The 25,273-nt window shown below is 40.8% G+C and overlaps 2 protein-coding genes across 4 annotated transcripts in view; one reads left to right on the forward strand and one right to left on the reverse strand.

Moving 5' to 3' along the window:
• Positions 1-409: 409 nt before the first annotated feature.
• On the reverse strand, positions 410-24,903 carry ZFP91 (ZFP91 zinc finger protein, atypical E3 ubiquitin ligase). Of its 2 annotated transcripts, none has more exons than XM_084894856.1 (11): positions 24,383-24,903; positions 21,127-21,152; positions 11,932-12,144; positions 11,643-11,679; positions 10,631-10,732; positions 9,714-9,848; positions 7,410-7,460; positions 6,942-7,020; positions 5,585-5,699; positions 4,453-4,552; positions 410-4,110 (listed from the first exon to the last, which is right to left on the reverse strand). In XM_084894856.1, the coding sequence occupies exons 1-11, from the start codon at positions 24,751-24,753 to the stop codon at positions 3,600-3,602; spliced, it is 1,740 nt and encodes a 579-aa protein (XP_084750982.1). In that variant the 5' UTR covers positions 24,754-24,903; the 3' UTR covers positions 410-3,599. The 2 variants fall into 2 exon arrangements, with proteins under 2 accessions (XP_084750982.1, XP_084750981.1); XM_084894855.1 differs by having other exon boundaries at positions 10,631-10,735; positions 24,383-24,902.
• LPXN (leupaxin) overlaps positions 24,022-25,273 on the forward strand; it is a 43,988-nt gene continuing 42,736 nt past the window's right edge. The window contains exon 1 of one of the 2 annotated variants that reach the window (XM_084894876.1): positions 24,022-24,130. In XM_084894876.1, coding sequence (XP_084751002.1) covers positions 24,085-24,130 — 46 coding nt within the window. In that variant the 5' untranslated portion in view covers positions 24,022-24,084. The remainder of the gene's footprint in view (positions 24,131-25,273) is intronic. The other variant, XM_084894878.1, reaches the window with a different exon arrangement.

Raw genomic sequence — 25,273 nt, forward strand, 5'->3', positions numbered from 1 at the left:
TGAAACATGCCTTCTCAGGGACAAATTTCCATAGGTAAACAAGAAAGAAATGAAGTATGGGTGGCTGTCACAGTAGCCTTTCACTTAGATAAAAGGATACTATTTTTTTTTTAAAGTTAATATTTTGTCAACTCACCACATGGCATATCAGCATCATAAATCAAGAACTAAACACTGTCAAAAGTTAACCCCCCCCCCTGATTTTCCACAGAGCAAACAGTATCTGCCACATACAGCCTGCTCCAAGGGCACCTGGTTTTCTTATTTAGCTGCATCAATTGTTTCACCCTGGGACAACTGTAACTCAGTACAACCAAGGAAGACCAGTTGCTTCCATGAAGACAATTTTATTTTCTTCTTTACATACTTATTTTGGATATGTCTTACCTAGATTAAGAGAAAACAAGAATTTGAAAAGCAGAGTATCCCTTTTATTATTATAATTTCTTTTTACATAACTTTTCAACCTAGATTCAGGTAACTACCTATCTCTCCCATAAAAGGAGAAGGGTCCTGCATATTACAATAGGCAAAAAGGCTTTTAGGAAATAAAAATATTTTAAATTGATCCATTACAATTTTTCAATCTTCTTCAGTACATTGGAAAGTGGGAAAAAGACAAGAGAGAGAAATGGAATTTCAAACAACCAGACTGTAATAACCTCAGATTTAATACACTCTTTATATTTTTTCTCCAATCAAGTACAAAGGAGGTTCAAGTGCTCTATGTGGATGCCTTTCCATACCTTAATATATTTTTTTACTCCCAGTAATCCTGGCCAGTGTTTATCTAAACTTTCTGAAGCATATTAGGTCTCAATTATGCAAAATAATCCTGGGCAATCAAACAAGGGGGAAGCATAGAAATAATGTCTGTATCTCAACTACATTTTCAAGAATCTAGAGTTGCCAATTCAAGATGGAGAATATGCAGTGGGGGAAAAGGATAACAGAATTTGACTAAAAGTAAGAAATGCAGAATTTTAAGATTAAAAGAGCTCCTTGGAAGGACAACGTAGTAAACAGCATGAAGAGCAGAAAAGAAAAAAAGAGGGCCCAGTACATACACAAATTCTTTCCTATGCTAGCATCCTCATCTCAAAAGGAAAAAAGATAAAGTCCATGAAAAATACAAGTTTATTGCAAACTGCTATAATAATTTATTGAAGCATATTATAGGCAAATGGTAGCTATGAAGAGGACAACAAAGGGAGAAAGAACAGATAGTTTCAATTATTAGAACTCTGACAGGGAGAGAGGAGTGTGAGAACATATTTACCTCTATCTCAAAGATTTTAATGCAGTTTGCTTTCATGACTAAAATATCTCATTACTAACTACCAAAAATGTAATTTATGGACACAAAGGATAAAATAAATGTAATGAAGACAAAGGTAAATATGGGGAATGGATGTTAGCTAGTGAAACAGTACAAAATAGATTTATGTGGGGGAGAGAAGGGGGAGGGGAGAACAATTTTGCTGTAGACCCACCCAATCAATCATGTATATTTTAATATCTAATCAACATACCAAAGTCAACTCCAAATCCTTACTGTGGGCAGGAAAGCACATTCTACATCCCTTCTATCCTTATTCCACTTTCTACCCCCACACTGGAGGGATGGCAATGCTGCCACACACTGAAGAGAAACAATAGTGCATTTAAGCCTGTGCACTGTAGGTGCCTCACTCCCCACTCTCTGGTATCCCAGCCACGGGCACTCGTGGGTGTCAAGTACGCCTATTTCAGAGATGACATTTTGTTACCCTCTTCTTGGAGGAAAAAAGTCAAAGAGAAAATTGATAAACTTTGTAGTTTTAGTGTTTGTGAAAAACAAGCTGTTCCTCATTTTGTTCTCAGCAAAACTTCATTCTTTCCAACAGCCATCGCACATTTCTGACAAACAATGCATAGGGCAAGCCTTCAATTCCAGCTTCTGAGGTACACAGGACAAAAATTGCCCTTTTAATTCCCTAAAAATGAGCCCAAATAGGTTTTTGTCTTCTGGGAGTTAAGAGCTTATACAAAAACATTAACTGCCTCTCTCGTGGACAATAATAAGCAATCCATCCCTTGAAAATTCGTATTTCAAGGGAAGTGGTAATTCCCAGAATTTCTGGTGGGAGCCAAAGGTATTATTACATTAATTTTGTCTATTGAAGCCTTTTTTTCTTCTGAAGTGTTTGTAACTAAACTTAGGAAACAAAACAGAACAATTTTCTTTGACTTAAAATTGTACGACTCCTAGACTATTCCTTCACTAATGGCAGTGTCCTTCACTAATCGGGAGCTGGAATGAGCCAATGATAAAGCAAAGCAAAAACAAAAACGAAGCAAGGGGCTAGAGCTGGGCCAATAGGGAGGTATACGTAAAGAAATGATGGGGGAAAAATAAAAACAAAAACTAATTCTCAAGAGAAAATCTCGTATCTGTAATTCAGACCCTGAACAACCTTCCTCATCCCCTCAAAATTCCTAAATCTCAATGTTCTAAAAACTCACAGAGCACTAATGACCACAAATATAACATTCTCCCCTAAAAAGGCTTCTGAAAAAGCACTAAGCTACTGTAGTGATTTTATTAGTGCCGAGGACCAGCTTAAAGGCCACTGGAGAGCTATGATTTTAGAGGCTGGCTGTGCTTCTTCAACTCTATTATCTTGCCTTCAAAAGTACCTCTTATGGAAAGGACCCCATGTCAGAATAATGTAATCTCTCCCAGCCCCACAAAATATAGCAACAAAGACAAAAAAAGAATCAAAAAAAAAAAATCAGACTTTCCGTTAATAAATAAGAAATCTCAGGTTCCACAACACAAAAACACACATGTTCAAAGTGCAAATTTCTGCCATTAAACTGGGACTTTTATGTCTCACTGATACGCAGCCCTGTCCTATGGTCAAAGAGACCATGTAAAGGGCAGCCCCTCCCTGTTGGGAGCCTGCTTCCAAGCAAGTGAGCACCACTGAGAGCCATATAAAGGTATTGGGAGGAGGATTGAGGTGCTGGGGTCAAAGTGGTCCCCATGTATGTATCCTTCCTTTCTGAAACCAGGTGAGGAACGGAGGAAAAGGGGGTGAGAGATGTGTGCTGTTTTAACAGCTCACCCTGCTAAGGGGCCCTAAAGTGCCAAGTCAAGCTGCCAGCCTCCAGAGATTAGAATTATATGATATTTTGAGAGTAAGTGTGCTGCAGTGGGTAGTAGCCAGACCATGGGGCAGCAGCAGAGAAGAAGGACAGTATATACTACTAAGAGTTAAAAGCTGATCCAGAACATGTAAGATTTACAGGTTGGGAAAAGGAATCTGCTAATCACAGGAAGTCTGCCTGGCTGGAACCGAGCATGAGGATAATCTTCGCTTTAAGAGCTTTGTATTTTTTGTCTACCTTTCTGGTAAAGGCAACATCAATTTTATAAAGGGGAGAGAAGAGGGAGGAGAGAAAGAGTGGATGTATGTGTGTGTGCTGTGATCCATATTGGAAAGAGCAGGCCCTTCAGTTCCTTTACTAGATCTTAAATGCTTTAAATTTTTTTTGTCCTTTTTATCTTTTAAATACAAAGTCTGAGCTGTCCCATTGCCTTATCTTCCCTTCTACTAAGGTCCAGTAGAGTCTGAATCTTCAATCAGAACCTCTGTGGTAGCACCGAGTATATCCGAGTTCATGACCAGCCCTTCAGTGCCCCCACTGCTGCTGCTTCCCACAAAGATCTTCCCATCAGCCATCAGGCTCACCCGTTCTGTCCCACTACAGAATGATTTTGACATCCCTTCAGCCTCTAGCAGGAGGCACTCTCCAGAGGTGGAGTTTCCCAAGGGCTCAGGAAGAAGAGGAAGACCCTGACCATCTGCAGGTTGTGTCAGAGACTCTGGGTTAGTGCCTAAGATATCTGTGCTGGTGATGAGGGCGCCTGCATTGGCAGCCAGAGCTTCGGCAATCAGCACCTCAGGGTGGCTTTTTGCTTTGTGTGCCACTACGCTGTCCTTCTTCTCAAATTTTTTGCCACAGATATTGCAAGAGAACTGGTAGAAGGAGTCTGCATCATGCTTCTTCATGTGCCAATTAAGGGATGCCTTTTGCCGACAAGTGAATCCACAGATCTCGCATCTAAGGAGAGGAAAAGAAAATGGTTGATCAGATAGAGAAATAAAGAGTTCTTATTCAAAGTCAGGTGTGATTTAGAGATCACATACATAAGTAATAGAGTAACATATACTTCTTGTGAGAGACCAGAAAAAGTTACCAGATGGAACACTAATCTGACTTCTTATGTTTGTTTAAACAATAACAGAAAAAGTTCTCTAAGTAGGCTCACCCAAACCATACCCACTATAATTTGGTAAAAGTAAAGAATAGCAGAAGCTTAAGTATTTTTAAAGGGGTTAACCCTCAAGTGGGGTAAATAAATGTACTTCTCACCTAGATGTTTATCAATAAATAAGTACTCACTGTAATGGCTTCTCGCCCGTATGGATCATCCGGTGCACTGCCAGATTGTGGGAACTCTTGAAGGCCCGAGCACAGTATTCACAGATATAATCCCTTTGATCTACGAAGAAAAAATTGTGGTTTGTCTTCCATTCAGAAACCGTTTAAGTATTTTTTCCCCCCTAGTTCAAAATAAGTAAGCGGATGATCGGGAAGGTCAATTTCAGAGTAAGAGCAACACTGTTTTCAATATATAAAAATTGGATAAACAAAAATTTAGAATATACAGTTCTATTTTGTTTCTTTTTTTAACTCCATGCATTCAATAGTCTAAGAACCTATTTTTTAAAAAAAACACCTCAATAGGAATATATGAGAACTAAAATCCTAATCTTAATTTTACCAGCAATCCAGATCTTGGATAAATTGCTTGGCAAGTCAGTAACTACATTTTTCATGGATTTTATTCTTTAAAAATGTTATCCAAGATAAACAATTTATACTTCTCTCAATAGACTCAAATTGCTGCTATCAAATATACTGCCCAGAACCTATATTTACCTTATTCTTTTATCCCACATCATCTGTACCATTCAACTACCACTCTCTGTCATTTCAAAAGCCCTTCAAATTTCATAGGATTTTTGATGAATTTGATAACATGGTGTGGAATCTATGTGGCAAAGGAGCATCGTACTTAATTATACTTGTTCATCATTTGGTTCACAAGAGGGTGCACAAACAGATGCTTAATACCATTTGTTGAATGAATGACCAGTACATTTTCTATGCCTTTCACTTAATATTACTATAAGTAGTGAAAACACAAGGATAAGTTAAAAGGCAAAGAATAACAAAATTAATCCTATATTCCATCCCAAACAGTTTTAAAATTAAATATGGGAGAAGAGCCAAGTTTTTCTCAAATTTGAATGTACATAGGAACCACCAAGAGACCTTGTTAAATGCATATGCTGATTCGGCAGGTCAACCCTTATAAAATTTATGTTATTATATTTTACTTTTCCACCTTTCTCTCATACTTGACTATAGATTCTTCTAAGATTTATGTCAGAAAAAGAACATAATTACCACTTGCACTTAAAAGTACAGTGCATTTATATACTTGCTGAAAATTTTATTTTGAAAGTACCTGTATGATGTTTCGCATGTCGCAGAAGTTGCTTCTGGAGCCTGAAGAGTCGCCCACAGGAGGGATGAGGGCAGACATATTTCTTCTTCAGCAAATGCTGATATTTAATGTGGTGCTAAAACAGTAAAAGGAAGTGAAGAGGGATAAAAATTAAGGCTTCTCAGATATCTTGTCTTTTTGCTAAGTCAATGTGCTGAAGAAAAAAATCAAATACTTTGTATATGGATAGAGAGGCTATATAATCAAACTAGATTTCATGCACGGGTGGGGTCCCTCGGCCTGGCTGGTGATCAGGGCTGATGGCGGGGTGGAGGGACCTGGGGAGGGAGGGGGGGAGAGGGGGGAGAAACTGTGGGGGGTTGGCTGTGGGAGCACAGTGACTACCAGGGGGCGGCTCATGAGTTGAGTGTCTGCCCCCTGGTAGTCAGCGCACATCATAGCAACAGGTCAATCAGTCATTCGGTCACTTAGGCTTTTATATATATAGAGATAGTTAAGAACATAGGCTACAGAAATAAACTTGTGATTCCAATCAGGGCCTGTCATTTAGGAACAGCATGATCTCAGGATTTTTTTTTTTTGCACTTAATACTATAAGCTCCAGTTCTCATTTGTAAAATGGAGATCACCTGTCTTGTAATGTTGTAAGGATCTAGAGATCATATACTACATGGTGCTTAGCGTATAGCAAATGATACATAGCACAAGAACACTAGCTATCATTATTGTAACAGAACCAAAACAGAAAGTAAGGCCTGAATCTCATGTTGTATTTGCTACTAAACTAAATATCAAACAGGCATTTCCTAGGCTTTAATGATTTGTATTCACTTTCATATTTTCTGTGAGACCTAAAAATAAGCTGTTATCTTTATTCCTACTTTAAAAAAATCTATTCACTTCTAAAAAACCCTGCAAACTAAAAATTTTTAATTGATTTTAAACAGTATTTAAGAAATCACTGGTTTGAGTTACTAAATTTATCTTTTAAAAATGCACATTAAAATAAAACCTGTTCTCCTTTTCTTGGTGTGTCATTATAATAATCTTATATCAAAAGTATTTGCACTATAATGGGAAACACTGAGTTTTTCTCAAGTTTGAATGTACATAGGAACCACCAAGGAAAATCCTCCATTTGGGCTCAGGTTCTTAAGACACTTCTCTTCCTCCTTTTTTTTTTTTCCCCCTTAACCAATGAATAAACTAATTTTATGTTTAAATAAAAATTTTTCTTGACACTGCATGTTAATGATAAAGCTTACACAAAAACACACATCATAAAGTCCCATGAAGCTTGAGAACTAATAATGGAACATTAACTTGGAAGGCTGTCTTACACAACAACTTCACTGACCTGTAAATAGCGAGGGTGAGCAAGAACGGTTCCACATCCTTCCATCTCACAACGCACATACTGGATTGGAGGCTTTTTTCTAAATCAGCATGTAGGAGAAAAGTTAGCAACAGAGAAGACACAGTCTGCTCAGTGACCTTCAACTCAAACTGTACTATTAGGAAATAGCAAGTATATACTATTATTACAGTTTCCATATAATTTGTTACAAGTAACCAGCAATTGCAAAATGTTTAATAATGTTTATACAAAAAATAACAGAAAAATTAGTAATCCCATATCCCCAATGGGTAAAAAAATATTAAGATTTTTAGAAACACGCAGGTCTTGCAGTGGAAATAAAAACACTGTATCATGGACTCTAATAAAGTTATTTTTGTCCATTCCTGCAGGATTATTATAAGGGCATATGTGAGTAAAATGCCTACCACCAGAAACAAAGTAAAACACAGGAGTACAAATCCTCACCTCCTTTTGGGTAGTCGTGGACTTTTGTCATCTTTTCTTCTTCTTCCTCTCCTATAATAATAATAATAATAATAAAAAAAGTAAACTGTCCACATATTCTGGATTGAAGTTTATTGAAGGATGGCTGAAAATATATATACTCAAGACCAAAGAACAGGTAGCAGAATACATGAAGTCACCAACATATCTGGCAAACCAAACCAAGATTTCACTTGCAAGTAATTTTACTTTCCAAAAAGTCTGCACCACAAGTTAAAAATATACTATTCATAAATTATACAACACTACAGAAGATTTAGATAAATATCAAGGTTACTACTTGAAAAGTTGTTTCAGTGAAAAGTATACCACTTAAATATTAAAGAGTAGAAGGGTCTATATCTAAAAAACACTAAAAATATAAATTATAGTCTCCTTGCACTAAAACCAGAAAGCCTAAAAACACAAAAATCTTATTACTGCAACAAGAAATGGTTGCTAAATAAGAAAGGTTTTACTTGATTAAGGTTATTACATCATTTGCCATACTTTTTCTTGCTGTTCTACTCCTCCTGCATCCCTATAACTTACTATCTTGCCTATTCATTTGTATGTCTTTAAGTACCACCTCTGAATTACACTTTTCAAGCTTTTTTTGAGAATAGTCTCTGCAATACAATTGTTAGCTGCTCAAGGCAGGAATACAGAGTTGGGCAAAAATAGGTTTACAGTTGTAAGTACAGGAAACAGTTTATTACTGTATTAGAGACCTGGTGCACAGATTCATGTACCGGTGGGTCCCTCAGCCTGGCTGTGCCTCTCGCATTTACAATGTCTTGGGGAATGCCAGAGAGCCAGTTTTAACCAGATCCCCACAGGCCAGGCTGAGGGACCCCACCAGGGCACAAATCCATGCATTGGGCCTCTAATATGCATATAAGATCTTTGCTTAATCTCTTCTCACCCCCCTTCCCTCTGAGATTCATCATCTGTCCCATGTTTCCTTGCCTGTGGTTTCCACTCCTGTGTTGAGCATCTTCCCGCTGTGGTCAGTATGCATCAAGATACCAGGCGAATGGTCACTTAGGCTTTTATATATACTAGGGGCCCGGTGCATGAAGATTCGTGCATGGGGGGTTGGTCCCTCAGCCTGACCTGCACCCTCTCCAATCTGAGATCCCTCAGAGGAGCCCTCTCTAATCTGGGAGTTTCTGTTTGTCTTTGCAATCATGTGAGCCAATTGTCTAAGACCTCAACCCAGTTTGATTTGTTGCTCACAGAATAATAGAAGCTTTTTTTTTTTTTCTTTGCTTCATTGATAGAGATTTCCTGGAAGTTTTAGGATATCTTCCCTTTAATTTTTCCTAGACACTCTGATTTTACTTATGTCTCTCACCTTTGCTTTCCCTCCATCCCCCACCGCAACAGTCACTTGCTCCAGGCTCACTTTGCTCCAGTGTCTAGATGTCTGCCACAAGAACTATGATTCCCAGCATCCCTGGTGCTCCCTGCGCTCTTGGCTTTCCCTTCCTGCTCTGTCTCCATCCCACAGTCTTCTGCTCTTCCATGTTCTCCAAACCACTAGCTCTCCTTCTCTGCTCTCCATCTGGTGGCTTAGGCAGCCAAGTTCCCCAAGCCGCTCCACTCTCCGCCGGCTCTCCTGCTCTGTTCTCCCCCGCTCCCCCACGGTGCCTGTGTATGCCATCTTTGTCAGGTTAATTTGCATATTCACTCATGATTGGTTGGTGAGTGTAGCATAGATATGGTCAATTTAGATGTTTCTCTTTTATTATTAGAGGCCTGGTACACGAAATTCATGAATGCGGGTAGGGAAGGTCTCCCCTCACCCCAGCCTGCAACCTCTCTAATCTGGGACCCCTCAGGGTATATTGGACATCTGGAAGTCTGCAATCTGGGACTGCTGGCTCCTAACCGCTCACCTGCCTGCATGCCTGATCGCCCCTAACCACTTCTGACTACTGGCCTGATCGCCCCTACTTCCCTGCTGGACTGATTGCCCCTAACAGCCTCTACCTGCTGGCCTGGTCTCCTCTAACTGCCCTCCCCTAACAGCCTGGTCGCCCTAACCACCTCTGCCTCAACCCCTGCCACCATGGCTTTGTCCAGAAGGATGCCCGGTCTAATTAGCATATTACCCTTTTATTAGTATAATTACTTATTTTATTATTTTCCATAAGACTTACAAACATACTTTTACTCCACCCTATATGTATATATCAGCATCTCCCCTCACACTCCCACCATTTTTCCACTAGTGCTTTCAAAATGTTAAGTTTCCATTTTTAGTAGTAATTGCTCACTCACTTCCTAGGAGGTTCCTCATCTTCCCTAATTTCATTCTCTTCTTCTTTCACCTCTACCTCTACTTCCACTTTAATTTCTTTCTTCTCTTTCTCCTCTTTCACTTTTCCTGATTTTCTCCGTGGTTTTGGGGTTTCCCTGAAAGCACAAATACATTTCAACATTGGTATCTAGCAAAATATCCTTTCAAGGAAAACTTGATAACAAGATAAAGCCTGGGATTATCATGGATTTATTATAAAATGATGACCCTTGGCTCATGAAATGATTTCCAGCTAACCATTCCTCATATGCACAATAATGACAAATATTTCAAGTCTATGGGATAACCTCCACCCAAGGCTAATGATGTCCTAAAATGAAATCTCACTATAGTTACAAAGAAAAACAAAATAAAATCAGAAAATTCCAAGTATTCGGACAATTCATGATATCGTTACAATAAAACATGCAGACGTCAAAATAATATGGATATAATCAAAGTAAAGTTCTATAATGGAAGAAAGTGTTGTAAGAGGGGCAATAAGAATGTTAGATTTGCAAAGTAAGTGCATGCATAATTAATTATCCATTTAAAATTGAGTCTAGCCCTAGCTGATTTGGTTCAGTGGTTAGAGTGTCAGCATGTGGACTGAAGGGTCCCAGGTTTGATTCCAATCAAGGGCATATGGCTCAGGTTGTGGGCTCAGTAGGGGGCAAGCAGGAGGCAGCCAATCAATGATTATCTCTCAGCACTGATGTTTTTATTTCTCTCTTCCTCTCCCTTCCTCTCTGAAATCAATAAAAATATTTTATAAAAATATAAATTAATAAAATTAAGTCTATATCCATTAGTTTCGCAACAAGTCAAAGCAAAAACATGCAGCAGTGCTTTCCAAACTTATTTTTCATTGACATGTCTGGAATAAAATGAGACATACCTTTCTAAGTGGGGTTTATAGGTCTCATCTCTTGGGTCATCCTTGAATGGTATTTCCTCTTCACTGATTAACATCTCTTCTTCTTCTTCTTCCTCCTCCTCACTACTAAAAAGCAGCAAATAAGATTAGAAATTCTAGCTGAAGATTGAATCTGAGGAGATTTTCTAATTTAGTATATATTATTAAGTAAATTTTTTTGGAGGTATTCAAAGATTCACAGTAAGTTATCTAAACTTTTTATCCTTATGATCTAGTTGAACTACATCTACCTGCTCTACCCTTAAGAAAAAAATGTAATTAAAAATGCTAGATATGCTATCATCTTATTAAACAAAGGCAAGGTGATCAATGTTCAATGGTGTGATGAGCTAAAATCCAATGGACTTCATAATACTATGGTTAGGAATCTGTCATATCAAAAAACACCTATCAACAGACAAAAGAATAAATAAAAATCATGTGATTCACCACCAAAGATATTGATAACATTTCATAACCCTGATCTAAACAACCTCATTTCATATTAGTGCCAAGTATGGACTAAACCAGAACACAGAAGATGCTTGAGATAATGATTTCTGAACTATATAGCTACAGTTTACATAGTCATGGCTCTATAATCAAGAACAAAGTGGGCCCAGGCATGTATTGCTCATTGGTTAGAGCCCTGGCTTATGGATCTTGGGTTCAATTCCAGGTGAAGAGTTGCAGGTTCAATTTCCAGCCCTGGTTGGGGTACGTGCAAGAGGCAAACAATCAATGTGTCTCTCTTACATCACTCTCCTCTGTCTCCGACTCCCCTCCATTCTCTCTTAAAATCAATGGGAAAAAAAATCCTCTGGTGAAGATTAAAAAAACAAAAAACAAAACAAAGTGGGATTTAAACTAAATACCAAAACTTCTGAAGTTACTTTCTTTGTTATAGCTCAAAATTCAAATAGAAAACAACTTTAAGAATTTAATGTGATTGTGTTCTATGTTCCCAAGAGATGAAATATGAAATGTTTCTTACCTGATGCCACCTGGAGATTGATGCTCTTCTGCAACTTCTGGAAAAATCAAGCCAAAACAAAACATTACCTAGTTAGTTTTCTCCCTGTAGCTAAGAGACCAAATTACTGCTTCAGGTAATCACACAAAAGGAGAATATCTACAAATTGTCAAAAAAAAAAAAAAAAAGAACCCTCCCTATATCACCACACCTTCCCCTGAAAGTTAAGCTGTTTTGGTAAATGTTTAGCATTACATTTAAAAGCAACAGACAATGGTTCTTACATAACCATTATCTGCTTGCCCCATACCATAATCAAGCTGATCTGTATTTGGTTCTGACTTGCAGATGAGCTGCAATGAACCAGTCTTGGACCTAGAACTTCGGGTGTTCTCTGTGTCACGATGCCGAGAGATAGATGTCCTGCTGCTACTGCGCCAGCCCCGGCTAGGCCTAGTTGTAGTGATGGTAACTTCCTGAGGGAGGATAGAACTGTCTTCTTCATTTTTCTCTTCCTTGGGATCTAGATGAAAACATATCATTCTTTTTAAGTTGATAGTCAACCAAAAACTATACTTGTATACCTATTATTGTAAACTCAATCAAGAAGGTAAACTTTTTAAAAAATAAAGATTTTTATTGATTTCAGAGAGGAAGGGAGAGGGAGAGAGAGATAGAAACATCAGTGGTGAGTAAGAATCATTGGCTGCTTCCTGCTAGAGATTGAACTCATAACCTGGGCATATGCCCTTGACCGGAATCAAACCCAGGATCCTTCAAGTCCACAAGCTGATGCTTTATCCAGAGCTAAACCAGCTGCACAATAAGCATATTTTTTTTTAGAGAAAAAAAAAAAAAAAAACCACAAAAAAACTTTCAGCCTCTTAAAATAGAAACAACAAAATGAGAATCAGATAAAACTTACCTTACTATTATCTCTTTAAAGAAAAATCTTATTTTATACTTATTTATCTACTAAAAAGTATGCTTGGAGGAGTATGTAAAATATACTCAAGTAATTTAATTCATGGAATTCTAACTTTTATATCTAAGACAACAGATCCTAACTTGAGTGAGGGATGACTGAAAAAGTACAGAGGCATTGAAAGAATCATAAATATAGATGTTTTAACAACAAAGAAATTCCATAACAGGAATGCTTCCCTTGATTCTTATTAACCTATACTTTCCCATACTTTAAAAGGAGAATAGATGAGGTAGGGTCACCCCAGTCTGCGCAAACTATACTCATAAAAGAGAAACATGCAAATTGCCTGTACCTCCACTACGCCCACAAGCCACACCCACTAGCCAACCAAGAGTGGGTATGCAAACTAACCCAACCAAGATGGCTGCGGTCACAGAGTGAGCTGGAGGCTTGGGGTTTCTCCGGAAATGGAGGAAGCCAAGCTTCCTGCCCACCCTGGCTAGCCCTGGCCTCTCCTCAAGGTTACAAAGTTTCAATTATAGAAGATAAATAAATCCCAACAAAAATGGCTGTAGCCAAGAAGCTTTCAAAAGGTGGCTTGGCTCCCCTCCAGACTGTTTGTGTACATACTTAGATTTTTTCTTTTTTGTTAAAAATAACCAGCTTCACTGTTTACTACATCTATGTTTTAATTTTATTTCCAACAGACAACAGCTACAGGAACACTAAAAGGATAAAAAATATCAATGACCATTAGCAAAATTTCTATAGATAAATCAGAATCACAAACTAGTGCCACTTATTTTCAAAGTATAGGCATTTAGGTAAATGCATTGTCTCTTCAACACATTAACAGACTGCTTAAACATAGGTTTGAGAAAGTGAAAGGATGTTTTTTCTTTGAAACTGCCAATTTGAAAACATGTTATTAACTGAATGGTTTATATAGCTAACAATTAGCTAAAATTTTAACATTTAAGTTTAAATAAATACGGTTGGACTCTTGAGTAGATGGGTGGGTGACAGATTAGGAGAAAGTAGGCACGTAATTGTCATGAGATGGAAAATGAAAATAAGACCAACATGACTGGAGCAGAGAGAACATGCTGCTGAAGAAGAAAAATCTAATAAGAAAGGTAGCCACAGAAAGCCAGGGAAGAGTTTAAGTACAAAAGCAGGTTCAGATTTGGTTTTAATGTTCACTCTGGTTGCAGGTGAGAGAATGACTTAGGTAGGTAAGAGAAGATTCATGAGACTTGCTAAAAATCTGTTGTAATAGACTAAGCAATGAATAAAACACTAATGTGCAAATCAACCCAACAGTGAAATGATTGGCCGGTAAGACATGCACTGACCACCAAGGGGCAGACGCTCAATGCAGGAGCTGCCCCCTGGTGGTCAGTGCACTCCCACGGGGGGGGGGGGGGGGGGGGGTGTAGAAGCACCGCTCAGCCAAAAGCTGGGTTTATAGCTGGCAAGCACAGGAGCACTGGCAGGAGCCTATCTCACCGATTGTTTCTCTGAAGAACCCTAAAACAGATACTTAAAGTGATTCCAGAAGAAGAGAACCTTAAGGGGTTCTGATTAGTTTTTGTGGGCTGATTAGATTTAAAGGCACTAATGACTAATATTTCCAGTAATAAGGTGAGCATTAAAAGTCCATTTTTCTGATGTGACAACAGAAATAGGCAAAAATATCAACAATGGATAATCTCAAGTATATTTATAATAAGAGACCAAGTTCTGGCGATCATGTATTTGATACCTTAGAACATTTCAAACTAACAAGTATAGTGAGATTGGCTGGTTACTCCTAAATTGTGACGGATAAAATGGTGAAAGGTGAAGATGTGCTCAGAAGACTCAAATTCCCAGTTCAAGTACCACGTAAGTGATCTGAAAGAAATCCTTATCTCCTACAGCTGCAGAGGTGAGGTTGCTGAAAACCAAATCCAGAATCTCACATAAAGGCAAACTTGCCTATAGCTACTGCTGCCTATAGCCTAATGAGCTAAAGGCAGAGACCAACACACTGAGTCTCTGATATGGCCTCATTCCGGTAACAGGCAGGCTCATTACACTGGACCACTTCTATCATGGAAGTGGCAGTGTTTTGTTCATACTGGATTAGACACTCACTCCAGATATGTATTTGCCTCCCCTACACACAATACTTCTGCCAACACTACCATTTGTGGACTTACAGAAAACCTTATCCACAGTCATGGTATTCCACACAGCACTTCTAATCAAGGAAATGATTTCACAGCAATTGAAAGGCAGCAATGGGCCCATGTTTATGGAATTCACTAGTCTTAGCATGTTCCCCACCATCCTAAAGAAGCTAACCTGAGTTAATAGTGGGATGGCAATAACAAAAATTGGTGAAAATTACAAAGAAACAGAAACCTTCATTTATGGATGATACGATGTATCACAACCATTATGGAAATGTTTGCAGTTTTCTAGTTAAACATACATTTACAAAGAAAATCAAGCAATTTCACTATTATTCAATAGATATCTACCCTAAAGAAATAAAACCATTTGTCTGCTCAAAAACTTTTCCATGAATATTCAAAGCTTTATTATTTATGACAGCTAAAAAGTGGACAACTGATGAATAAATCAAGTGGATTTTACACACACACACACACACACACACACACACACACACACACACACGAAAGCCTAATATGCAAATTGTCCCCTCGGAAATTCAACTGGGAGTCCAATCACTCGCTATGACGTGCGCTAACCACAAAGGGGCAGCGAGGAACGAAGGAAGGCCCTGGCCAGCAGCCAGGGAAGGAAGACTCCATTTGCCAGCCAGTGGTAGGGATCCTACTGTGCACAAATTCCATGCACCGGGTCTCTAGTACAATAAAGGAGTATTATAGGAATTATATAATAAAGGCATGAAAATACCAATTCATGCTACAACATGGATTAACTTCAAAAACATTACGCTAAGTGCGAGACACACAAAAACAATAAACATATTTATAAAATATCTAGAAAACAGATAATAGGGGGTGAGGCTGGCCAGCCACCAACCTCCTGAAGGTCCCCCCCACCCCCCCCGCCAGCCACACCCAATTGGCCCCACCACCCTGATCGGCTCACAGCTCCTGTCCCTGGCCAGCACTACCCCTGATGGCCACCCCACTTCAATAGGGGGTGGGGCTGGCCAGCCAACCTCCTGCATCCCCTTCCTCCGCCCAGCCCCATCCCAGATCACCCGCCCACCCAGATCAGGGACAGGGCCAGCCAGCCAATCACCCATGGCCCCTCCCCCAGGCCACTGGACCCTGATCAGCAACTCCACCCACCTCATTTGGGCGTGGGGCTGGCTGACCTACCATCCACAGCCCCTTCCCATGGCTGGACAAGCCCCCAATCGGCCCCACAACCCTAATTGCGGGCAGGGCCTGCCAGCCAATAGCCTGCAGCCCCTTCCCCCAGCCAACTTGGCCCTGATTGGGGGCCCTGATCAAGTCATCCTGCCACCTCCTCCTCCCAACAGGCCCAGCCCCAATACACCCTGACTTGGGCTGGGCTGGCAGGACCCCATCTGTGCACAAATTCATGCACTGGGCTGCTAGTCTATATGTATAAAGCCCTAATGTGCAAGTAGGCCAAACAGCAGAACAATCAAACAACTGGTCGCCATGATGTGTGCTGACTACCTGGAGGCAAGTGCAGAACATGGCAGGCGGCAATAGAGCGGGGAACATGGTTGGCATCAGCCACAGCAGGATGGTGGAGCAGGTGAGCAGGGATGCCAGATCATGGTGAGGCACTGGTTGCTGTCACTGGGGCGAGCCTCTCATGGTTACTGAAAATTCTTTGCTCTCATGAACTGCAGTCCCGCTGGGCGCTTGCATCCACTGCTGGATCACTCGGCACCATCAGTGAGTGTGAGCGGCGGCTGCTTGCCCCAATCGCCCCTGAGGGCTTCTCCACTTTCCCCCGTCCTAAGGGGCGATTGGGACAACAACCGCTGCTCACACCCTCTGATGGCACTGGCCCCGCTCACACCTGCTGCTGGTGCGGCCCCAATCGCTCCACGCTGGTGGCGGATGTGAGCAGGGCCTGAGCCATCAGTGCAAGGGAATGGTAGTGGTGGGGGCTGCCAGCTGACAGGGACCAGGGGCCATGGCGGAAGGGGCTGAGCAGGGGTGCAGAAGATGGGCTGAGACCCACCCTTGTAACCACAGCCTTGCAGTCCACAGTTCCTTTCAAGGTGCATGAATTCGTGCACTAGGTCCCTAGTGTTCTTATAATGTTAACTAGTGGCCTGGTGCACGAAATTCATGCAGGGAGGGGGGCCTTTTGGGGGATGAACGAAAACCAGCAATTGGACATCCCTCTCTCAATCCAGGATCGCTGGCTTCTAACTGCTCGCCTGCCTGCCTGATCCTTCCTTCCTGCTCCCCCTGCTGGCCTGGTCGCCCCCAATTGCCCCCCCCCCCCCCCAACCCGCCAGCCTAGTCTCCCCCAACGGACACCCCTGCCAACATGGTCACCCCACGCAGCCTGCTGCTCAGTCGTTTGATAATTCCTCACTAACCTCCCTGCCAGCTTGGTTGCCCTCAACAGCCTTCTATTCAGTCGTTTGGTCATCCCTCACTAATCCTCCTGCCAGCCTGGTCACCTTACGCAGCCTGCTGTTCAGTCGTTTGGTTGTCCCTCACTAAACCCCTGCCAGCCTTTTTGCCCCACGCAGCCTGATGTTCGGTTGTCCATCTGTTGTTCGGTCATGACAGCCCCTGGTTTTTTATATATTAGAATTAGTACAATGTTACAGTTACTTATAGGTAAGGGACAGAAAGTCTCATTTATATAATGTCCTATAACTGAAATGAGCTGATAATCAAGGCTTTCTAAGCCTATTTGACAATTCAGATACATCATAAATGAGTTATGTCTACTTCTGGATGTCTGAACCAGGAAAAGGATTTAAAGATATGGGCCATCCAAAGAAAGAATAAGTATCCAACAGATCATTCTCAAACTGAGAGAAATAATATGGTTTCTGCCATCTTAAGATAAAGGGTTAAGAAGGAAATAGGCAAATAAAATGCTTATCTAGTGTACTGTCACCCATTTAAAACATAAACATTATTGTTAACAGATACTTAAGTTTCTGACACCTGATCAGACTACTCTGTATTTCTATAATTAGCTCAACTTTTCCCCCCATAAATAATTACTAAAGTCCATATTGAAATATTAGCCAACCTCACAGAAGTATTAAGTCAGGAAAAGTGAATTTTTTTTTTTAACTAATAAGAAAAAAAGCCAACTTTAGAAGAGTATTACTTAATTTGTGCAGGAGAGTTGTTTCAATATTAATAAAACAAAGGGTTGTACCTCTAGAAAATATCGCAACCTGTTCAAAGTTTTTAAAACCCATCAGACTTTGGAATCAGTATGAGTTACTTCAGTTAAAATTCAGTAGACTGAATATGAAAATTGTTCTGGAGTAACAGAATAACTTTTTGAGAAGTTAAAAGACAAGGAAAGGGGAAAGAATTGAGGTGAATTCTAAATATTAAACAGTGCAGTAAAAAGTGATTGTGACACTCTCCATTTCTTTATTCACTGATCTAGCTGTTGAAAGCTACTGTAATAGGTAAATTAATGATTAAGAGATGGAGATGAGAGTTAAAGAGTATCCATTTCTTCAAAATTTTACAAACTTAACAGCTATTATTTATTGAGTGCTCACTGGATGCTAGGCATTGTAATTATTTGCAAAAAAGACAGAACTTGAATTCAAACCCTGAGCTCTAACTCTAGATCCAGAGCATTTAAGTGGTGGATTAGAGTGGGATTGATTTCGTGATTGAATAAATAACCCATGATGCAGTTTTAATCTCTCCACAAAAGCACAACTACTATTTAAGTAGTTGCCAATTTCTGGCTTAAGACATCTACTACACAAAGAGCAATTAATTTATCTCTCAACCACACTCTCCAAGTTATCCTCAAGGCAATCCAAATTTTTTAGACATATTCTTTAGATACACAAAGTACTTTTAGCTCTGATAAAAGTAGGATGAGATTTTTGTTGTTGTTGCTTTAGTAAGAACTGCTGATACTTGATTGCCAGTTGTCTCTACATTTCCCCACTTCACAAAACTTCCAAAATGAACACAAACCCTTCCCTTCTTAGCAGACATACCTATTTTGCAAGTAACAGTAACAAAATCAAAAACTTGCTAGACAAAATAGTTACATAAAACTTTCTACACAAAAATTTGCCTCATACAAAATACTTCTGCTTTGTATACTATGAAAATACTAGCCTCAGAATCTAAAATTCAGAGAAAAAGAAACCTGAGCATTGACATCTAATTATTTACCAAAAGCCACTTCAAGTTACTGGGGCCTAACACATTGTCATTCTCTAAAACAGCATAAGATACAGGTTTTAACTTGATATATATATATATATATATATATATATATATATATATATATATATATATATATACACACACATACATACACACACACACACACACACACACACACACATATTTATATATGTATATCTATACTAATAAAAGGGTAATATGCTAATTAGACTGGGAGACCTTCCAGGAGACCTTCTGGATGTTCTTCTGGACAAAGCCATGGTGGCAGGACTGAGGTAGAAGCAGTTAGAGGCCAAGAGGAGAGAGCAGTTGTGGGTAATCAGGCCTGGACGGGATGGCAGTTGTTGGTGATCAGGTTGGTGGGGAGGGAGGCAGTTAGGTGAGCAGATCAGCAGGGGGGCCAGTTGGGGGCCAGCAGGCCGTCAGTGGGGGTCAGTTGGAGGTGATCAGGACAGCAGGGGGGGAGGGGCAGTTTGGAGTGAGCAGGCCAGCACGGGGCAGTTGGAAGCAAGCAGGCCATTGGGGAAGGGAGGGGAGGGCCAGCAGGGGGAGCAATTGGGAGTGATCAGGCAGTTGGGGGTGAAATGGCAGGGGGAGGGCACATTTGGAGGGCAAGCAGACTGGCAGGTAGAGTGGTTAGGGGCAATCAGTCAGGAAGGCAGGTGAGCAGTTAGGAGCCAGTAGTCCCAATTTTAAGAGGATGTCCAACTGCCTGTTTAGGCTCGATCCCTGTAAACCAGCAGTAGGACATCCTTCGAGGAGTCCCAGATTAGAGAGGGTGCAGGCTGGGCTGAGGGACAACCCGCCACTGCTCACGAATTTTGTGCACCAGGCCACTAGTATATGTGTTCTTCATAAAGATTTTTCTGTTCGTAAATAATGCTTTCAGTATTTATGTGTGTGTGTATATATATCTATCTTAGGAGCCTGATGTGTGTGTTTGTGTGTGTGTGTGTGTGTGTGTGTATCTATCTTAGGAGCCTGATGCACAAAATTAGAACAAGAGAAGGCCTTCCTCCCTGTCAGCTGCCAGCAACGACTTCCCTCTGGCACCTGGCACCCAGGACCCAGGCTTCCCTCGCAGCCCTTTGTCCAGAAGGCCATCCATTCTAATTAGCATATTACGCTTTACACACACGCACACATATGTATATAAACATGCACATATGTGTATATACATATCAACACACACACACACACACACACACACACACACACGTGCACGAATTCGTGCGGGTGGGGTCCAGCTGGCCCCGTCCCCTGGTTGAACACCCGGACAAGGGGACAATTTGCATATTAGCCTTTTATTATATAGGATATATAATTTATTATATAGGACATATATATGTGTGTGTGTGTGTGTGTGTATATATCTATACACACACACACACACACACACAGAGAGAGAGAGAGAGAGAGAGAGAGAGAGACTTAACCAGTCACACTTCAGTTAAGTAGATTCCTGTCAGATACAATAAATGAACAATACTTTAAAAATTAGAAAAAATAATGAAACAAATGAGCAATTGGCCCAATATAGTAGAATCAATTTTAATGACCTAATCTTCATAGCCAGAATGAAGTCTCCTTTAAAAAGTGTTAAAGAAAGGAAAAGTGAACATTAGCTTCCCTTCATAATTCAGTTAAGACTACATTCAATATACATACTTGGTTTGGTAAAACTCTTTAAAGAGAAATGACCTAATGACCTCATTTAATTATTCACCAGGCTGACATCTAAGAATACTTTCTTTCCACATTCTTCAAGCTGCATTTATAATTTGAGTCTCTACCAGCATCAAGATTTTGCATATACTATACTCTGTATATTGTGTATCATTCCTCCTTCTGTTACCTTATGAGAGAGAGAGAGAGAGAGAGAGAGAGAGAGAGAGAGAGAGAGAGAGAGAGAGAGAGAGAAGAGCGCGCGCAAACTTAAAAAACTGCAATAAATTGGCATCAAATAACCTGCTTTTCCATTATTAGGTTTCTAAATAAAGTCAAAATGTTCCACTTACCCAAACCGGCCATTATCAAAGCAGGTTTTATCTATTCTAATAATTCTTAACTAAATAAAAGTCACTTTTAAATGGGAACAAATAATCAGGCTGAAGTTCATTCTATTTTCTATTAGGTTGTAAGACAATAATCAGTGTAATTTACATTAGAGGTTAGAATAACCAACTCTTACCTTTGTCTGTTATTTTTTCTATACATCTGAAAGAAAAAAAAAATTAAATGAACAATCTTGCACACTTTCTTAAAGCACAAATATTTATCTTTCAGATTCTTCTACAGTAATGCAGAATTATTAGCTAAAATACAAAAAATGATGAGCTTAATTTTTAGAGTACTGATATAAAACCTTTCTTCAACTTTAATTTATATTTTCTTAGCCTTTAGGTTTTTATTTATTCTCTTGAGTGCATTTACTGAAAACTTATTTCCCTTCACAAAATTTCCTACTCTTTTCATTAACTTCTGAACATTTCAATGCAAATGGAGTTTTTATAAATTTAAGAAAGTTTATGAAAACTGTAACCTAACTATCATCTAACTATAAGTCTCATTTCACAAACCATAAATTGTCAATTATAGATGAAAAGATTTAAAGAGGGTAAGTGACTTGCCCAAGGACACTTAGTGAGTAAGTACAGAAAGCTGGAACTTGAAACTTTCTAAGTCCAATGCTTCTGCCACTAGTATATTATTTTGCCTTCTAATAGGAAAAGGTTTCAATCAATCCAATTTGCTGCATTTATTGACCTTTCCAGCTGTTGCACATTTTGCTGTCTCTTCAATCAAGAGAAAGAAATGTAGGTAAAACAGATGATTTACCAGTTTATAGGGGGCAATGCTGAGATATGGAAAAAAAGACTTGAATAAAAAAATTAGGAGAAAGATTACATTTCTTACTTCATTTAAAAAAAATGTGTCTTGTTATTAGGAAAACAGAGATGAATCAAGGTCAGAAGGCAGTTGACCAGGGTTTAGAAAAACTGAAACTCAAAACCGCTTGAAATGTCTTTTAAAAGATTAAACTTCCTACTTAATTAGTTTTAAAATTTATTTCATCACTCTGAAAATCTATAATCCAGACATACACCTCCACTATTCAATGAATCTTCCCTTATCCCACAAGATCCTTGTTAAGCCTCACCCAAGGATATTTTACCATTGATTTTTTTAGAGAGAGTGAAAGGGAGGGAGAGAGACACAGAGAAACATCATTGTGAGAGACACACAATGGAGCCTAGGGATGGAGCCTGCAATGAAGGCACATGCCCTTGACAGCAATCAAATCTAGGACTCTTCAGCCAGCAGGTCGATGTTCTATCCATTGAGTCTAATGGACTAGAGTTCATTATCTTTATAAACTCTAGCTCAGCACACCATCGGGCCCAGTTACCACTCAATCAAGGTTTACCAAGCTCCTTTGATTTCCAGGGCTTGCAGCAAATTGAAAACGTATAACAAAAAAAATTATGGGAGGTACACTAAGAGAATTAAGACTATTCCTCCCCACAGAAATATTGTGAAGGAGAAAAAAGATTTAATTTAATAATCTTACCCAAGTTTGAATGTTGTAACATTTATATTGTGGAAGTCAAGACTCATTTTGGGACTTTTTGGGCAAGAATCAGGGAAAATATAAACTTTCATGGTAAAGCTACCACCACTATAGCTACAATGATCTTAAACTTAAGAGATCATCTCTATAAGCAAAACTGTTGAAACGGAAGGAGGGAAGGATGTCAAGGAGATAGGTATATTGCACTCTCAAATGGGGAGGTGAGAATAAAAGGGGATGTTAAAAAACATTTTAAGTTATTAACCTTCCTATGTATGGTAATAGGAAAAAAAAGAAAAAGTTTAATTTTACATGAAAATACACCCCTACACACTTAATACCTTTTTCATACCATCACTATTAAAAACAATAGCTTTTAATAAATATTTACTATGTAACAGACTTTGTGCTGTCAGTGATTTTCAACCCATATACAGCAAAAATTTTTAACACATGCAATACCAGACTAGTCAGAGGCACTGACCTCTTTTTCCCTTAGATTATTAAATAAAATAATGACAACAGCCAACACAACAATAGTTGTCCGATGTTAATCAAAATTATACCTATTTGATCAAATTGGCAAAAAATATATTATTGGTGTGCTGTGGAATTTTAGTATTTAACTTACGTGTACCATGAGATATAAAAAAGGTTGAAAATAGCTGTGCTAAGTGTTACACATGCTGCATTTAATTCTCATAAACTAATCTCATAGGGATTAACATATCCTATAGATGAGGAAAACGAGGCACAGGCTGTTTAAGAAATTTGCGCAAGAAACTGAGATCCAAATAAGGCTCACAATAACTTAACTCTTATTTTGGAACACGTGTGGTTTTAAATCAACTGGGTCTGGTATAAAACCACATCTTGCCACACTCTATCAGAAAAGTGGGGGATTTAAAACTGATTCCTTCCACTCTTCAACTAACCCCTGCTTTTACCAACTTTTTTCACTTGAAAATCAAAAGGCACAAATGATGTTATCAGTCACGAATTCGATGGCTAGTGTGATTAACTTCTAGAATTTACGAATGTGTGCTTCAGCATTTGCAACACAGGAAGGTTATTTTAATAAACAGCTTTTAAATATTTGTGTTCCTGGTTCCTCTATTATCTCTTGGAAATAAAGGAATTCCTTTTAGATTAGTCTCCTTTTTAAGGATGAAGTTCCTACATTAAAACGTATGCAATAAAAAAGAACAATAAAACGTTACTTGGCAAAAAAAAAAAAAAAAAAAAAAAAAAAAAAAAGATTACCCATTTAAGTTTGCTAAATGAAAGACTACACTTAACAAAACTGGCAAAGTCACTTTTTTCTTTTTTTCCTGCTAGTAAGCACCAGATTTCCAAAACGTGTACAAAGTAATGTGAAAACTTAGTAGTGAGAAAAAAAAGCTCCATAGCGAGCTACTAGTTCAACCGGCTCCTAAGACAATTAAAGTGAAGGGGAGTGGGGGGGGGGGGGATCGACCCGCTTTAGAAGGCAAGATAGTGCTGTGGGTTTCCTAATGGGGGAAGTGATGTAATACTGGGGAGCCGCGCAAGGAGGGAAAGCGATAGGCTGACAAAGGGATGCAGATGCCAGAGTGCGGGATAAGCCTGCGACGGCAGGGAACGGGTGAGTCACGAGGGGGTGGAAGAGGGATAGGTACAAAGAACGATTTCACGGAGCGGGGAGGTGGCCGGGCGGACGCGGGAACAACGAGGAATGTAAGACAGCCGCCAGGGAAGCGGAGTGACATCTGTCCGGCGCGCCGGCAGGGGGCAGAGCGGGCAGGATGTCACGTGGAGTGGGCGCTACGGGAGCCGAGAGGGGAGCGTGCGGACACAGGGGGGTCTACCTCGCCGCCTGGAAGACGGCGTTACTCACAGGAGTCGCGGACTCTTCTTGCCCTGAGCTGGAGACGCGGGCTTCGAGGCCTGGTGGGACTGCAGCCCGGTGGCGTCCGGGGGCCTGGCGCTGGGGCTGCTCCTCCGCCGGCGGGGATACTCGGCCTTCCTCCGACGGGACACAGCGGCGGCGGCAGCGGCGGCCGCCGCCGCAGCGGCCCGGCCCCGGTCCCGTCCTCCCCTCAGCACGCGGCTGCTAGTGGTCCCCGCAGGCGCCGCCGCCTCCGCCTCCACCTCCACCTCCAGGGGATGTTGTTGGAGCTCTACTGGAGCCGCCTCGGCCACCACCGCCTCTCCCCCTTCCTGGTCCTGCAGCTCCGGGGGTCTCGGCTCTTCTGTCTCCCCCGGCATCGGGGCTCGCCCGTCCCCCACCCCCTCGTCCCGGGCGGCGGAGGCGGAGGCGGCGGTGGCCGCGGCGCTGCTCGCCCCCCCGCCCCCTGCCTCCTGGAGCGTCCTGCACTCTCTCACTCTGCGCTCCTCTCTCCCCCCCCCACCCCTCCGCCCGGCTCAGAGAGTACCCCCCGCCCCCTGCCACTCAAGGCCCGCTACCCCTGGCGCCGCGCGCGCGCCCGACAAAACGCTCCGCGAGCCAATCGGAGAGGAAGAATGGCTTCTTCGCCCCGCCCCCTCTCACGCAGCGACGTACCGGGTTCCCTCCCCCACTCCTTCCTCCAACCAATCAGGGGACAGCTCCAAGGGAGCGCGCGAGGTTTCCTTCCCCGCGCACCCGTTCTCACCGTTAAACGGCCGCGTCCTGTGACAATCCCAGTGACCTTTCACTCTCTCCGGAGTTCCACGCGCACTAGGGGTAGTGGGAGGGGCCGGTTTCGCGAAGAGGTTGGTGGGGGGGAAAAAAAAGCACCTCTTACCC

The sequence above is a fragment of the Pipistrellus hanaki genome (assembly GCF_964339955.1).
Source record: "Pipistrellus hanaki genome assembly, chromosome: 9".
In the NCBI taxonomy this organism is placed as follows: Eukaryota; Metazoa; Chordata; class Mammalia; order Chiroptera; family Vespertilionidae; genus Pipistrellus; species Pipistrellus hanaki.

Excerpts from the sequence above, each read along its gene's own strand:
- ZFP91 (XM_084894855.1), bottom strand. The coding sequence starts at position 24,753 with ATGCCGGGGGAGACAGAAGAGCCGAGACCCCCGGAGCTGCAGGACCAG. Across the intron at positions 10,736-11,642 it reads CAATCTCCAGGTGGCATCAG|TAGTGAGGAGGAGGAAGAAG; the intron begins GTAAGAAACATT and ends GCTGCTTTTTAG. Across the intron at positions 5,700-6,941 it reads CTCACCCTCGCTATTTACAG|CACCACATTAAATATCAGCA; the intron begins GTCAGTGAAGTT and ends TTACTGTTTTAG.